Source organism: Nicotiana attenuata, unplaced genomic scaffold (genome assembly GCF_001879085.1).
Source record: "Nicotiana attenuata strain UT unplaced genomic scaffold, NIATTr2, whole genome shotgun sequence".
In the NCBI taxonomy this organism is placed as follows: Eukaryota; Viridiplantae; Streptophyta; class Magnoliopsida; order Solanales; family Solanaceae; genus Nicotiana; species Nicotiana attenuata.
The window spans coordinates 486,399-502,834 of NW_017670538.1; the positions used below are offsets into that span (position 1 = coordinate 486,399).

At 41.4% G+C, this 16,436-nt stretch overlaps 1 protein-coding gene across 1 annotated transcript; it reads left to right on the forward strand.

Moving 5' to 3' along the window:
- The first annotated feature begins 1,521 nt into the window (after positions 1-1,521).
- Positions 1,522-2,648, forward strand: LOC109240700. The gene is made up of 2 exons (XM_019407369.1): positions 1,522-1,835; positions 2,573-2,648. Exons 1-2 carry the CDS (start codon positions 1,522-1,524, stop codon positions 2,646-2,648), a joined length of 390 nt encoding a protein of 129 aa, XP_019262914.1.
- The last annotated feature ends 13,788 nt before the right edge of the window (positions 2,649-16,436 follow it).

Consider the following 16,436-nt stretch of genomic DNA (forward strand, 5'->3'; position numbering starts at 1 on the left):
CTGTGGAGATTTCTTAGCTAAATTTTTAGTTTCTTCTAGATCTACAACTAACGCAAGTTACTGACGTCAAAAACGCCGAGATCTCCTTTCTTTGTGCATACATACACCCTACATAGCAGGTAATCAAGGAGAAAGGACAAAAATAACAAGTGACTTCCAAACCTACCTCATGAATGTCATCAACGAAAGTTGTGAAACGGTAGGCAAAGACGCGACACCCAACACGTCCCCTAAGCGAGAGAGGTCGCCCGCCCACCCCCCACTGCAGCATAACAAAACCCAACGGAAAGGGGGGCTCCACGTCCTCTGAAGAAGGGATGCCCCCAGCTATAAAGAAGCTTCTCGAAGCATGGCTGACCGACACGCTAGCAAGCGTCCTCAACAAACCCACTCCACGCATGGCTGCAAAAACTGCAGGAGCTCGCATGACACAACAAATAGATGAGCAATGCAACCAACCAACCCCTCCAATGACAGGTATAACTCACAATATTACTAACAGTGCAGGTGACAGCACCCTCGCTGCCATTTTAAAGATGATGGAAAAAATGGACAATGAAAATAAGGCACTCCAAGACCAGATGAAAGAACACAAAGAACGAGTTGACAAGATACCGGGTGCTCCCAAGTTGCTGCCGAAAAGGGACGCCGACAAGTTCATAGAACAGTCGTACAATGATGACGCAGCCCGCATGCCATACCAAACACCTTCAAAATGCCGCCCTACCTCAAGATATACGACGGAATGACCGATCCAGAGGATCATGTGACTCATTACGCCACCTCCGTGAAAGGAAACAATCTCGCCAAGGAATAAATGATCTCTATTTTGCTGAAGAAGTTTGGCAAAACCCTTATAAGAGGAGCATTAACATGGTATTCACAGCTACCAGCCCGCTCCATAGAAACCTTCAAGGAAATGGCCAATAAGTTTATAACCGCCCATGCCAGAGCCAAGAAGGTCGAAGCGAGAGTAAACGATATATTCACTATTAAGCAGTCCTTGGAAGAGGGACTAAGGGACTTCCTCGCCTAGTTACATAGTGTAGGATGACTCTGCGAAAAGGGATGGCGGTCGCAGCTTTCCAGAACGGGCTGAGTAGGGATGGTTCAAGAGCAACTAGGAAAATGTTGAGCCGATTAATGAAGTATCCTCCAACCACTTGGGACGAAATCCACAATGCTTATTGTGTTGAGGACCGAGTAGACGAGGACGACCTCAATGGACCAACTCATCAGTTAACCTCGGTACAAATCGAATCCAGAAAAGAACGAAGAGACAGCACCAAAAGAGATCACCCGATTCTGCGACCTAACACGGAACGACATCAATCATATGTCAGTGCGGCCACTATACCCTCCCTTTGCTATGAAGAAGGCTTGTCCAAGCCAAGGACAGGGACTCATCGGAACGAAAGAGGTATGCCTCTTTTATTATCTGATCACAATTACTGTGTGCCGCCTAAGAAAATAGTCTACGCTCTTGAGAAACTCGGAACAAAGGTGTAATGGCTGCCGAAGATGAGATTTGACCCGAACACCAAAAAATTCGACGCCCTCTACGAGTTCCACAAGGAACGGGGTCACAAAACAAAAGATTGCATCACCCTCAGACAAGAAGTCGTGAACATGTTGCGGAAAGGACACCTCAAAGAGCTGTTAAGCGACAAGGGGAGAACCAACTTTGCTACAGGACATGAATGCCGAGGCCAGCGAAAGCCGCCATCACCAGCTCGTATTATCAACATGATCATCGGTGGTGGCGACGACGCCTCTATTAACAGCGTGAAGTTCACCACCACTCACAAGCTCAAGCGGTCTATCACCCGTGAACGGTACGACGGACTCGAAGAAAGTATCATCTTCGACGAGTCAGATGCCGTCGGTTTGACTTTCCCTCATAATGATGCCCTCGTCATTACTTATGAATTTTAGATACTAATGTCAAACACATCATGGTGGAAGATGGAAGTGGCGCATGCATTATCTATCCCCGAGTCCTTACCCAAATAAGACTCGAGGATAAGATAATGCCAACTGCATCACATGAGCCGATTTTAACAATGCACTTGATCGGACATCTAGGGATATCACACTCCCCGTCTTGGCTGGCGGCATGATCTGGAGACAACATTCCACATCATGGACCAGGCCACTGCGTATAATGCCATAGTGAGACGACCATGGATACATCCCATGAGAGCCATCCCCTCCAGCCTATACCAAGTAATTAAATTCCCAATACCATGGGGGATATTCAGCATACGCGGGGAACATCGCACATTCTGAGAATGCTACCGCATTTCTTTGGACAACAAAACCACCCAATAGAAAAAGACAAAGAAAAAGAGGCATAGCAATCAACAGGGTCGAGGTCAAAGCAAGAAGAGACCGGGGATGTTATCATGGATCCCGACACGGTCGAGGGTGCAGGTTTGACCATAGAAGACCTCGAACCCGTTCAATCGAACCTCAACGACCATAGCAAGAAGGCCTATATCGGCTGCAAACTCCGGGAACCAAGTAAATTCAGTCAATTCTTAATAGCTAATGCAGATTTGTTTGCTTTCAGCCACGCAGATATGCCAGGCATCCCAAAGGAAATCGCTACACATAAATTAAACGTTGACCCATTCCACCCCCAGTAAGACAGGTCAGGCATAAATTTACCTCCTCCACCAACAATGCAGTCCACGAGGAGGTGGTAAAACTGTTAGAGAATGGCTTCATTCTCTAACAGATGGTCAAAAGAAGAATGAGAAATGGCGGATGTGCGTGGACTTCACAGACTTGAACAAAGCATGTCCGAAAGATTCGTTCCCATTATCCCATATCGACCAACTCATCGACACAACATCCGAGCACGAACTATTGAGTTTCTTGGACGCTTACTCAGGCTATAACTAAATTCTTATGGAGGAAGAAGATCAGGAGAAGACCACTTTCATCACCCACCAAGGAACATATTTCTATAGGGTTTTTGGCCTAAAGAACGCAGGGGCTACTTATCAAAGATTGGTAACAAAGATGTTCAAAGACCATCTCGGCAAGACCATGAAGGTAAATATAGACGACATGTTGGTTAAGTCTGAGAAGGTAGAGGATAATATCGATCATTTGAAAGAAACTTTCAGCATACTCAGACGGTACGAAATAAAGCTGAACACGGAGAAATACGCGTTTGGCGTAGCCTTAGGTAAGTTCTTCAATTTTTTGGAGTCTCAGCGAGGGATCGAGGTCAACCCAGAACAAATCAAAGCCATCAAGGGGATACCGGAAACCCTAACCACCAAAAATCAAGTCCAGAGGTTGACTGGTCGAATCGCCGTCCTATAAAGGTTCATCTCGCGGTCGTCGGATAGATGCCACAAATTTTTTGGCGTACTCAAAACGGACAACAGCCTCGAATGGAGTCCCAGTGCGTCCAGGCTCTACGAGAACTGAAGGCATACCTATCATCACCGCCCCTACTTTCAAAACCCGAACAAGGGGAACAACTCCTCGTCTATCTAGCCGTCTCTAAGTTAGTGGTAAGCGCAATCCTAACTTGCGAAAATAAAGGTACGCAATCTCCTATCTATTACATTAGCAAAACAATCGTCCACGTCGAGACGAGGTACACGCACCTCGAAGAATTGGCTTTGGCCTTGGTTGTAGCTTCACGAAAGCTTAGACCCTATTTCCAATGTCACCCCATCTCGGTCGTCACGACCTTTCCCCTGAGGAACATTTTGCATAAATCCGAGCTATCGAGGAGGCTGGCCAAATGGGCCATCGAGCTAAGCGAGCACGATATCACATACCAGTCGCGAACGACGATAATGTAACAAGTGCTCGCCGACTTCAGCATAAAAATTATGCCTGAAGTCGAAAGGGAGGCCATCCAAGCTTCCCTCAAAACACAAGAGCTCTGGGTCCTATATACCCATGGCACATCCAACGCATTAGGGTCGGGACCGGGACTCGTACTCGAGGTCCCAACAGGAGAAGTAAATCGCCAGTCCATAAAGTGCCCGGATATGACTAACAACGAGGCCGTAATTACAGGGTTGAGGCTAGCACTCAAGTATGGAGCGAAACGGCTAAAACTTCACTGTGATCCCAGCTTGTAGTCAACCAAGTCATAGGGACTTTCCAAATCAAGGAACAAAGGTTGCGAAAATACAAGACCGAAATCTGCAAGCTATTGCCTGAGTTTGACGATTGCCAGCTTGATTAGATCCCACGAGCACAGAATGCCGAAGCAGATGGCCTCGCCAAACTGGCCGCAGCTACCAAAAACATCACAACCGGAGATAAAAGCGTAGTCCATCTCCTCAACTCATCACTAGACCAAATCGAGGTAAAAACTATAAACTTAACTTGGGACTGGCGCAATCTTATTATCGCATATTTGTAGGATGGCACACTCATATGCGACAAAAAAGAAGCTAAGAAACTAAGAATGCAGGCGGCCAGATACAGTCTCCTCCATAACAATCTATACTAGAGGACTTACGGCGGCCATCTGGGGAAGTGTTTGGGCCCGAACCAAACCTAGCGTGTCCTCGAAGAAGTCCATGAAGGCCATTACGGTGCTCACTTCGGCAATCGAGAACTAGTCAGATGCCTTATACGGGCAAGATACTATTGGCCCACTATGAAAGAGGATGCCACAGACTTCGTGAGGATATGCGAACAGTGCCAAAAGTACACCCCAATGATTTACCAAGCAGGCGAACACCTCCACCCGGTCACTTCCCCGTGGCTGTTAATCAAATGGAGAATGGACATCGTGGCCCCCCTCCCAGCAGGGCAAGGTAATGTACGATTCCTTTTGGTTTTAACTGACTATTTCTCTAAATGGGTGGAAGCAGGAGCATTCGCCCAAACACGAGAACTTTAGGTAATCGCCTTATGGAGAAACATCATCTGCCGATTCGGCCTACCCAAGGAAATCACCTGCGACAACGGACTGCAGTTCACAGGAAAGAAAATCGCTTACTTAGAGAAATGGCATATCAAGAGGATACTCTCAACCCCCTATCATCTAGCGGGTAACAAGCAAGCAGAATCCTCCAATAAGTCCACACTAAACATCATGAAGAAAAGGCTCGAAGACGCCAAGTGACTGTGGTCGGAATACTACCAGAAGTATTATGGGCCTACCGAACAACTCCGGAGACGAACACGGGAAAGATGCCCTACTCCTTGGTGTATGGGACCGAGGTAGTAATATCGGTCAAGTTCGGAGAACCTAGCCTAAGGTACTCACATGAAAGCGGTACGATGAGAGCAGAAGGCAGGAACTCAATGAAATCGACGGACGAAGAGATATGGCGTACATAAGAATGGTCACCCAAAAATAATAATCAGAACGCTATTACAACAAGAAAGCAAAGGTCCGGCCACTTAAAGTCGAGGACTACGTACTGAAAGCCAAAACTCAAGCGAGCAAAAACCCCCGGAAGGCAAGCTGGGAACAAACTAGGATGGCCCATACAAAATCACAGCCAAAGCGAACGAGGGTTCATTCCAACTAGAGACAATGGAAGGAAAGCAACTACTACAAAAATGGAACATTAGCCACATCAAATACTTCAACTTCTGAGAGAAAAATTGTCCCTAGAGTCATACGTTTTTTACCTCACTTGAGTTTTGTCCCACTTTGGTTTTCTCAAGGAGGTTTTCAACGAGGCGACGAAGGGAACACTTTGGGTTGAAGTACGCAAGGGTGAGACCGTCATTGTTATTTCATTGCTCAACTTCTCAATACTCTCCAAGTTAAATAATGAATGGACTAGGTAGACTGGACTCGGACTGGAGTGCCAGCCAACACCCAAAAATCTGTAATTTTCTCCAATTATGTAACCAAAGCAACAATGTCAAAGCAATAAGTAAAGTACGCTTATCAGAACACCTTTCGGCCCTCAGTCGTGATTTAATGAAAGGTTATGCTCGACCCAGCTCGAACAAATACCTACCAGCCCTCGACCGCGACTTAACAAAAAGTTATGTTCGACCCCGCTCGAACAAACACCTACCGGCAACAAAAAGTTATGTTCGACCTCGCTCGAACAAACACCTACCGACCCTCGGTCACGATTTAATGAAAGGTTATTTTTGACCCAGCTCGAACAAACTCCTACCGACCCTCGGCCGCGATTAAACGAATGGTTATGTTCAACCCCGCTCGAACAAACACCTATCGTCCCTCGATCGCGATTTAAAAAAAGGTTATGTTCGACTCCGCTCGAACAAATACCTACCTGCCCTTAGCTGGATTTAACAAAAAAATTATGTTTGACCTCGCTCGAACAAACACCTACTGGCCCTCGGTCGCGATTTAACAAAAAATTATGTTCGGCCTCGCTCGAACAAACACTAATCGGCCCTCGGCCATATCTCAACAAAGAAACACATGCGACCTATGAATATTCGGCTCCAAGGCCACGGCTAGCTAAAAGACAATAACAATAAGAAGGACAAAAGCGAAACAAGTAAACAATAAAGGCAAAAAACACACAAGTACAAAAAATAAATCACAAGGGAAAAAGATGCAAGGAACAACTTTGATATTTCATAAACTATTTACAAAGGCTCGTGAAGACGTGGCAAAAATACACAAAAAGGTCAGAAGAAAACTACTGGGCACTGCCATCAGGACCATCAGTGTCCTCGCCAACTTGGTCCCCAATGGCGTTGCCACTATCACGACCATCAGTGTCCTCGCCAACTTGGTCCCCAATGGCATCGTCACCCTGACCACCAATACCCTCGCCATCTCCATCTCCATCGCCATCTCGATCCCCTTCGCCATCACCACCTTTGCCCTCAGAATATACGGTATTGTACCAGGCGTTCTCCTCGAGCCGGTCTACACCCTCGTCCCTGTTATCCTTACCGGCCTCAGGCATAAGGGATCATACCCACAAGCGAATCGAGCTTCACGAGCCTTAATATGAACATCTTCGAGGGCAGCTTCAGAAATGGATCCCGCGGCATGCAAATCTCGAAAGACCTATAACTGGGCCTCAGCATGAATCCACTCCCCATATATCTCCGAGGAACATTGGGAAAATCTGAAGTGCGAGAAGAGAACGAATGTGCCAGTAATTGGGCCTTCTCGGCCTCCAAAGCAGCAACTCGATCGTAAAGACCAGAAATATCTTTCTCCAACTCCCCAATCCTTTCATCGAGTCATTCTTCTTTGAGCGGTGCCGTCGTTAAATCATTTTTCACTCGGAACAGAGAGTCTGGATCACCTCCTCGAGGGACTCCTCCTTCCTCAAAGCCTCTGACCGCATATACTTTGCCTTCTCTAGCTCCTCTTGCTTCTCAACGGTCTCGTCACTAAGAGCTTCTGCGCTAAACTGGCATTCCTTAAGTTGGCCTCGCATCATGACTACCTGAGCTTGGAGATCGTTGCACTGGACTTCGACCCCCTTGCTAAGATCAAGCTCTTCCTCTTTGCTCCTCAACGTCCCCTCCAGGACGCTGCACTTCCCTACCATTCGCACAAACTCCTCATCTCTCGCCTTCAAGTCCTCCCTTAGTCGGCGTACATCGCCGCCTTCATAAAACTGGCATCTAAGCTCCCGGTACTTCTCAAGGCATCTCAAGTACTTTTCATTCAACTTCACGTAGATATCTTTGCATATATGCTCCCTACGAGCACTCTCAATATCCAAGATGACCGTCTACAAAACGAATGAAGGAAGTTAGAAACTACGAAAGAACAAAATCCAAGGAAAATAACTAACGATGAATACACTTACCTGAAGGGCAAGACTAGCAATGTTATTTGATAGGGCGTTGCCATCTATAGTCTTGAGGGTCGTACCCTCAATCTCAAAACAAAGAGGGACAAGGGAAGGGATAATCTTCTCAGTATCCACAAGAAGATTATGATCCATCAAGATCGTAATAGTCCTTGAACCCCTTCCAACCTTACTTCAAGTTGAGTAAGACCCTCGTCGGTCATCCTCAACTCGTCTACATCCATGTCGGAATCGGATCCAACATCCTCCTCAGCAACAACCTTCCCTCTATCACCCGTCGAAGAAGGCACATCCGTCGTAATCCCAGAAGACGAGGCCTCTTCTCGTCACGGAGGAACAGGGCTATCATCGCTCACAACGCCTTCGATTGCATCCCCCGCAGGACGCATATTTGTATCTTCCAAACGAGTGACCTTGGGACTTGCCTCCGGACTCTTCCCGATATAAACTGTGGCTGTTTCCCGAAGGACAAAGCCACTATCTCCTACATCGACGGCCGCCGACCTATCTTCTCCGACGTCCTCGACCCTCCTCTTACGAGGCATCAAATCTCCATCACCAGGCAAAGGTTCATCATCCTCGTCAATGAGAGAATATAAGAGAGAAGCCGAAGTCTCCACTGCCGGAATAGGGACAGATTTGGACGCAGTAACAGGAGGGACTAGAACAAAGGTAGGATCAGCTGCAGTCAAAGCAGGGGCAGAAACCGAGGGCGCAGTAGCTTTCCTCTTCCGAAATGAGGGTGCGGGAGCTCTCGGCCTCCTCATAGATCCCCTGGTCGAAGCTAAGAATAAAAACAAGAAAAGGGAAAATTAGCAAAGGTAAAAAAAAAAGTTAAGACGCCGATTATGAAAAGGAAATTACCAGTCGAAGGGAGGAGTAGGCCCAAACTTCTTGAAAAAAATTGGCCATTCACGAATCCCTACGATGTGGGGGAGGAGCCGATCGACCCAGTCAGAAATATGAGCGACCTAAGGAGGAGGCGAGGTCTTGGCTGCAAAAGAAGAAGGCGAGAAGTCAAAATTCAGGATCAAATATGAGAAACAGACCAAACTATTTACGAGCATAGTTCCAAGCCTCGGGAAAATCATCGACATTGGTCACAACGTCCTCGGTCCTGACATACTAGAAGTTAAACCGAATTGACGACTGGCCTTGTCGTCCATCTTCACCACCAGGAACTTGCCCCCTCGGTGGTGAAGGTTTTAGCGTCGCCCCCTATAAAAGCTTGGAGCGAACAAATGGATTAAATGTCGTAGTGTCAGTTTGATCCCGACCATCTCAACAAATTTGGTAAGCATCTTTATAAGCTTATAAACGTACGACGCAAGCTGAGCTAGGAAAACGTTGTAGTAATGAAAAAAATCCTCGATTAACGGTAGGGAAGGGAGAGAATAGCCGACTTGGAAGGAGTAGGCATAAAGGGCACAATGCCTAGGACAGTGGACCTGCACCGTATCCCACCAAGCCGGGATCAACTCGATGTGATTGGGAATGCCAAACTTATCCCTAAGCTCCGCCAATTCCTTCACCATCATCACTGACCGAAAGGCTCCAGGTTCGGCATATGGTGATTTGGTGAAATCGGATCTGGAATCAGGGTTGAGCGGAATTATCTCCTCCACCAACGGGAAGGTTCCATCCTCAATGTGGCAGGAACACTCTCTTCATGGGAGGTGGACACCACTGCCAAGCGACTCCCCTCGCCAGCTTCAGAAGGTACGTCAGACAGGTTTAATGTAAAGAAGGAGGATAACAAGCAAAAGGGAATGAGGAACGATGCGAGTCGCTGAAACATGGAGTAAAAAAGTTCTGCAGAAAGGATGAAGGATAAGCTATTGCTTAAAGAGAAGGAAAAGTTTGGAAAAGTTTCAAAATCGACAAACCTTCCCCTATTTATAAGTTTTGAGAGGCACCGGAATCAAAACGATGGGTCATGATTAGCACGGAAATCGAAACAACAGAGCCAATCAAGGGTCACACCTAAATCGATGCAATACGTCAGGAAACGGCGCCATCATGACGCATGACGTCATGATGTCACTTCTTCTCTTGGACCAGATGGCTCCACAGACTTCTCGGGTAATTCAAAAAATTCAAAATATGCGGACCTCCAAAGGCCACGCAGACTTATCCCACGACCACGACCTCAGCCAACTCTAAAGAATTGAATTATGAAAGACATTGTCCGACCTCGATAAGCGAAGGCACTAACTATATGGGTCAAAATCCATATTTAGTCAAAATGGTATTAGTGAAACATTTCTGGGATGCCACGCGTCGAAGTAATCTAATTATCAGCGAAGGCCGCTGTCGAAGAGTCAACAAATCTGAAGTCGAGGAGTTGTCATAGAGGCCGAGGTCGAGCACTCTTAACATAGCTGTAACGGCTAGTTTCAAGATAGGATACAAAAGAGAATATTCTAGTGAATATTCTTTGCACTTGTACTATTAGGGGTTTTAAGAACATGTTCCCTATAAATAGAAAGAGATACAATGATAGTAGATATGTGATATTCATTTGTGAAAATACACTTTGACTTGAGAAAGAGAATTGGATCTCATTACTTATATACAAACATCACCTTTTCACTGAGATTCTTGTCTACACTTTTTCCACTAGATCCGAGAATAACTCAAATATTCAAAGGATCGTCCATCACTCATCATTGTCAGAAAGAACATTCACTGATTCCATCCCTTCTTGGGTGACTCATTCATTTTATTTATTTAAATGTCATTTATTACTATTCGTTGATATTGAATGCTACATTATTGCCTTTAATTTCTGGAATAGTTATTGCATACTGCCGCCACCATCCGAATACATCTACATAATATCTGCTGTTTTTTAAAAACTCCATCTTAGGGATATTGTTATTAGCTAAGATTACCCGTATCATTTGTGGGAATTCATCAATCGAGCATTTAACGAGATGGAGAAGATAGCTTTTCATTCTCATCGGAATTTGTGTTAAAACTAACTCGTATTTAAATTTAAAAAATAAATTTCTCTTCAAAAAATGTGCTACACTTTTTTAAGATTTCTTGATCAATTGCAATTGAAAAATATTTGATGTTTGCACATGTAATTAAATGTGATGAAAAGTGAATCTTTCTTTCAAGTATTTGGCGCCGTATTTATTTAACTGAAAATGAGTTTGAAGCGTGAAAATAAATTTTAACAATCACATTTTATGAAATTGTTAAATTAAAATTTCACAAAGAGTGTGTGCCTCATTATTGAATCCTATTCTGTTTTAAGAATCTTCATAATTGACTGTAGGGCATTTTAATTAAAATAGGAATCTGATCTACGAGCAGCATAATCTATTTTCTAAATCAATTCACTTATCTCTACCAAAATTATCTGGGCCAACTGTATAATGGGCTCAGTTAATGGAGTTATTTCATGGGTAATCTACACTTTGGGCAGTTAAAATATGGGAAATTTTCGTTCCTATACCATATAGGAAATTATATTACGAAAAATGTTCATAATTTGTAAATTATCCGCCCTGCTAACATATTTTCTACAAAATATAAACAACTCATTAAAAACAGAATCCTGTTAGCTGTACAATTCATTTAATAGGCGCGCGAATGTTGGGATATTAAGGATTCTTCCAGATTTTATCAAACGCAGATCTCGCTATTAAATTTCGCGCGTTTCTCTCCAAAATTTACTACTCTGTTTTTACGACAATACTCTGTTTCACTGATTTTTCTGATTTCACAAATCAAAAGCGACTAAATTAGCTACAATTCTTCTGTAACAACCGCAATTATGTCGAAAATCCCAATTATGCTTCAACTGAATGGGAATTGGGATAGCTATGGGAGATATAAAGACTTTCAGGTCGATGAAATTGTAGTCGGCGAGGATGCGAGTTATAGCCTATTGAATTACACAATAGCAGAGCATCTAATGATAGATACATCCGAAAAAATAATAGAAATCAAATACATTGTCAACGAACATNATCAAATACATTGTCAACGAACATTGTCCTCCAATGAAAATTAGGAACGATATGGGTGTTCGTGTATACATGAAGACGAAAAAGGAAAATAAAAGCTTAGGAACATATCCGCTATGTATAACAGTACGTGATTTCAAATTGGAATTGAGTATCACCAATTCGAACACAGTTGCAGGTTTGTTCTGTTACATTACTATCGAATTTTGGTTGTATATTTATTATCTACAATATTTCTACAAAAAAACTACATGTCAAAGTCTCTCTCTCTCTCTCTCTATATATATATATATATATTAGTATTGAATTTCATTATATCTACAATATTTCTACAATAAAACTACATATCATTAGTAGCTCAATATGAAATACAGAATTTTAATATTTCTACTAATTAACTACAAAATATCTACAAATCCCAATAGTTCATAACAACATTTAGCTTTATTTTATTGCAGGTTCATCTGGAACACTGAAGTTAATTGATATTCCAACATCTCCGACGATAGTGGAATATGAAAGTATAATAATAACAGAAAGTACACCAAGTGTTATTGAAGTAGGCCAAGTATACCAAGACAAGCAAACAATTGCAAGTGCAATGAAGCACTATTCTGTCATGAACAGGTTCCAATTTAGGGTGAAAAGATCTAGTGTTAGAAGGTAGGAACATATGAATGGTCAAAAATCATTTTTATTTTTATTTTGTAGTTTATTTGTAAAATTTTACTTCTTTAATTTTTTTGTGATACTGTTTAACAAAATTATAGATAGTTTGTAGTTGTTTTGTATATAAATTGTTGAATATGATCTTTTATGCTACAACAATTTTTATTTTTATTTTTTATCTACATTTTTTATACTAGTGTTTAATTGTTTTTATTTTGTAGCTACTGGCTGGTATGCGTGGGTGAAAATTGTACATGGCATTTCAAGGCAACTAGCATAAATGATTCTGCAATGTTCAAGGTTAGAAAATTCAACAGCTTGCACACATGCTCTTTGATTGACTGTACATTCATACAATGCAAACCTACTGCCATGGTAGTTGGTAGCATAGTTATTCCAAAATATGTTGATCCTAAGACAATTTACACACCAAAAGACATACAAACTGATATGTTTTCTGAACACGGCGTGAACTTAACATACATGCAAGCTTGGAGAGCAAAGGAAAAGGCTTTGGAGTTTTTGAGAGCTCATCCTGCTGACTCCTACAACAAATTGCCTAGTTATTTGTATATTCTGGAGAAGACTTATCCGGGGTCTGTAGTTAAATTGAAGAAGACGGACGATGACTGCTTGTATGTATTTGTAGCGATTGTACGTCAATCAGTGGTTGGGAATATTGTAGGCCAGTTGTAGTAGTTGATGGGACTTTCTTAAAGTCAGCATACAAGAAAATAATGCTAACAGCTAGTACAATGGATGCAGCAGGTATTGTAGATTTATTGTAGTTATATTGTAGAAATATTGTAGCTTGTCTGTTTTTTGTAGTACTTGTAAATTTATTATTGATATATTGTTGAAAAGTTGTAGTTTCTATGTATATGTCTTCATCTCCATTTTTCATGAAGCCAATTAATCGCTTTTTGCCACATAATGTAGGTACCATATTACCATTGGCATATGCTGTTATTGATTTAGAAAATGACGCATCATGGAAGTGGTTTTTTGAGTAATTCAAACATGCATATGGTGAAAAACCAAATATGTGTGTTGTTTCGGATCGGAATGAGAGTATCTTGAAGGCAACATCTATTGTTTATCCGGCATGCCACATTATTCTTGCATGTGGCATATTTGGACAAATATAAGGACAAAGTTCAAGAAGGGTCTTCTTAAGTTAAGCGAATTGTACTTTGCCACGGCACGATCATACACGCTTTATGAATTTAATGAAAGGATGTAAAAGATTGAAGAGATTGACCCGCGTGTTAAAGCATACTTATACGATATTGGCTATCAGATATGGTCTCGAGTACATGCTACGGTGAATAGAACTTGGACTATGACATCAAACATTGCAGAGTCGTTGAATGCTGAAACAAAATATGCAAGAGAGCTGCCGATAGTAGAACTATTAGAGTATATGAGGACTCTTCTTGAACGTTGGACTAAGGAAAAGTTATTGAAAGCAAAGGGTACATTCACATACCTTGGGTTTAAATTCAACAAAGAGTTGGATGACTATACAACATTGTCGCACAAGCTTAGAGTAAGATCTGACCATTTATTTCATCAAAATAAATTATTAAAAGACAATGTAGATAATTTGTAGATATTATGTAGATATTTTGTATTTAACCGTATATGAATTGTTTTTTTGTTTGTATTGTAATTGTAGGTGAGGGCTTCAACAAATTACATCCATACAGTACTAGATGGTGTGAGGCGCTATATTGTTTGTCTTGAAAATAAGAGATGTAGTTGTGGGCAATTCCAGCTTGATGAGCTTCCTTGTCCACATGCTTTGGCTGCTTTAAGGCACAGGGATGAGTCTTATGAATAATATTGTTCTCCTTATTACACAAGGGAGAGCCTCTTGCGTACTTATGAAATACCAGTAAATCCCCTACCTGATGAAAGCAAATGGAATGTGCCACAACATATAACTGAAGAAGTTGTAAAACCACCTTCAGGTGGGAAAAGACAGCCAGGAAGACCTCAAAAACAAAGATACAAAACATATGATGAAGTAAATTCAAAGAAGTACAAGGTTTCATGTGGCAACTGCGGAGTAGAAGGGCATAACAAAAGATCTTGCAAGAATGCTCCCAAAAAAAAAAAAAAATTTATGCAGTAAACTGAATTTTTCATAAAAATTGTTGATGAGTTCAGGAGAATTATATTTGATGTGTAATAGTTGAGGCACCTTCAACTCTTAATGTAGTTAGTTTGAAATTGTTTTGTTAATTAGTATTCTGTATTGAGTTAATACTTTCATAGCTTGATTGGTTTGTGAATGATTTCTACATATATAATACACAATTGTTATAAGCACCCATTGATAGTTGTTAATGATCCCTACAATTTCTCTACAAAAAAACTACATAATCTGGAGTTGACAGAGTAACTACATAGTAATTAAGTTGAAAAGGAGTTAACCAGTAAGAATAATTAGATCAAGTACTGTTTACTTTCAACAAGTTAATATAAAAATAACAGAATGTTTCCCCATTGATCGAACTAGTATATTGGATAAAATAAAAAAATAAAGGGTAAAATAATTGTAGCACAAATCTGCTGCAATTAAACTTCAACAATCTTGTTCATAAACTTGTCTACTATCTTTCTACAAAACTAGCTGCAACTAAGCAATTTAACTACATGTTCCATACAAAAAATTGCAACTAATTCTTCTTCCTCAACACTTGTATTTTCTCGTTCACAACTGGTGCACCTTTTTTCCTTACTAATCTGCCAGTCACCTCACTTTCACTAATTGCACCATTCTCTTGCTTCTTCCTAGCGTAGTCCCACAGTAGCGCTCCATAGCGTCTACGATGTTGATCAATATCAGAAAGGTCATCCGGAGGAACTGCTAGGTCTCCAATGCTGACATACTCTGCAAAGGCAACAACATATACACCACAGTCGCTGCAAAAATAAAAAAGTGTCAATATTTAGCAAACAATGAACAACAAAAATGTTACATAGATAGAAAGAAATAAGATTTTTCATACAGTGATCCTTCTTTTTGCTGTGGTATCTCTCCGACGAGCCACTGGATGTCAATAGGGTCGGTAACAACTTTTTCAATGTATGCCTTTGTGTTCTTGAAGTTGATGTCTGAATGCTTGCCATAAAAACCGGTGCATGACAAGTAAAGGGGGATCATAACAGAAAACTTGGTGACTACAAATTCAACGATAGAGTGATTATGTGAAGAGACCATAGAATCATACACATAAAGTACCCTATCGGCAATGTCAAAAACAACCAACAACCAGTGGAATTTTTCTACAATGTTGACGGGCATGATCACATAATCAACTTGATCCCATGCAACATTTGTGAGTAATCTGTACCCCAATATGTATTCTGCTACGACGTCCCGGGGTTTGACAAGAGCAAACTTCTTTTCTTGAGGAGAATTGATGAACTTATTATAAATTTGTTCAATTCTAGTCTTGAACATACAATCAGTGGTAGTAAACCTTATCTTGTTGTGGGGGCTATACTTTCCTCTTTTCCTCAAGTAGTACATTATAACATCAATGTGCTGCAACAAAAATAGATTGAATTTAATTTATAGTTTTTGGTAATTATCTACAAATAATCTACAAAATAACTACAATTACATTTGTTTTAAATCAGTTTTATAAATTATCTACAGAATATCCACAGAAAAACTACAATTTTATTTGTTTTTAATCATTATTACAAATTATCTACAATATATATATACAAACTAAGTACAATTCCGTTTGTTATTAGGCATTAATGCAAATTATCTACAGAACATCTACAATATACCTACAATTCAGTTTGTTATTAAGCATTTATATAGGATATCTCCAATATATTCACACAATAACTACATATAATGGAGATGGCACTATAACAGTGTTATAGATACAAATAAAAAAAAATCAACAAAATAACTACATATTTTGAGTATGAGTTTACCGAGTGGTTGAGTCCGGGGTGTGCCATATTATAGAACTACTCCTTCCTATCAACCTTTTCCACT

Bases quoted from the DNA above. Each gene is read 5' to 3' on its own strand.
- LOC109240700 (XM_019407369.1), top strand. From the start codon at position 1,522: ATGAGATTTGACCCGAACACCAAAAAATTCGACGCCCTCTACGAGTTC. The intron at 1,836-2,572 runs GTACGACGGACT...GTTTGCTTTCAG, and splicing joins CGGTCTATCACCCGTGAACG to CCACGCAGATATGCCAGGCA.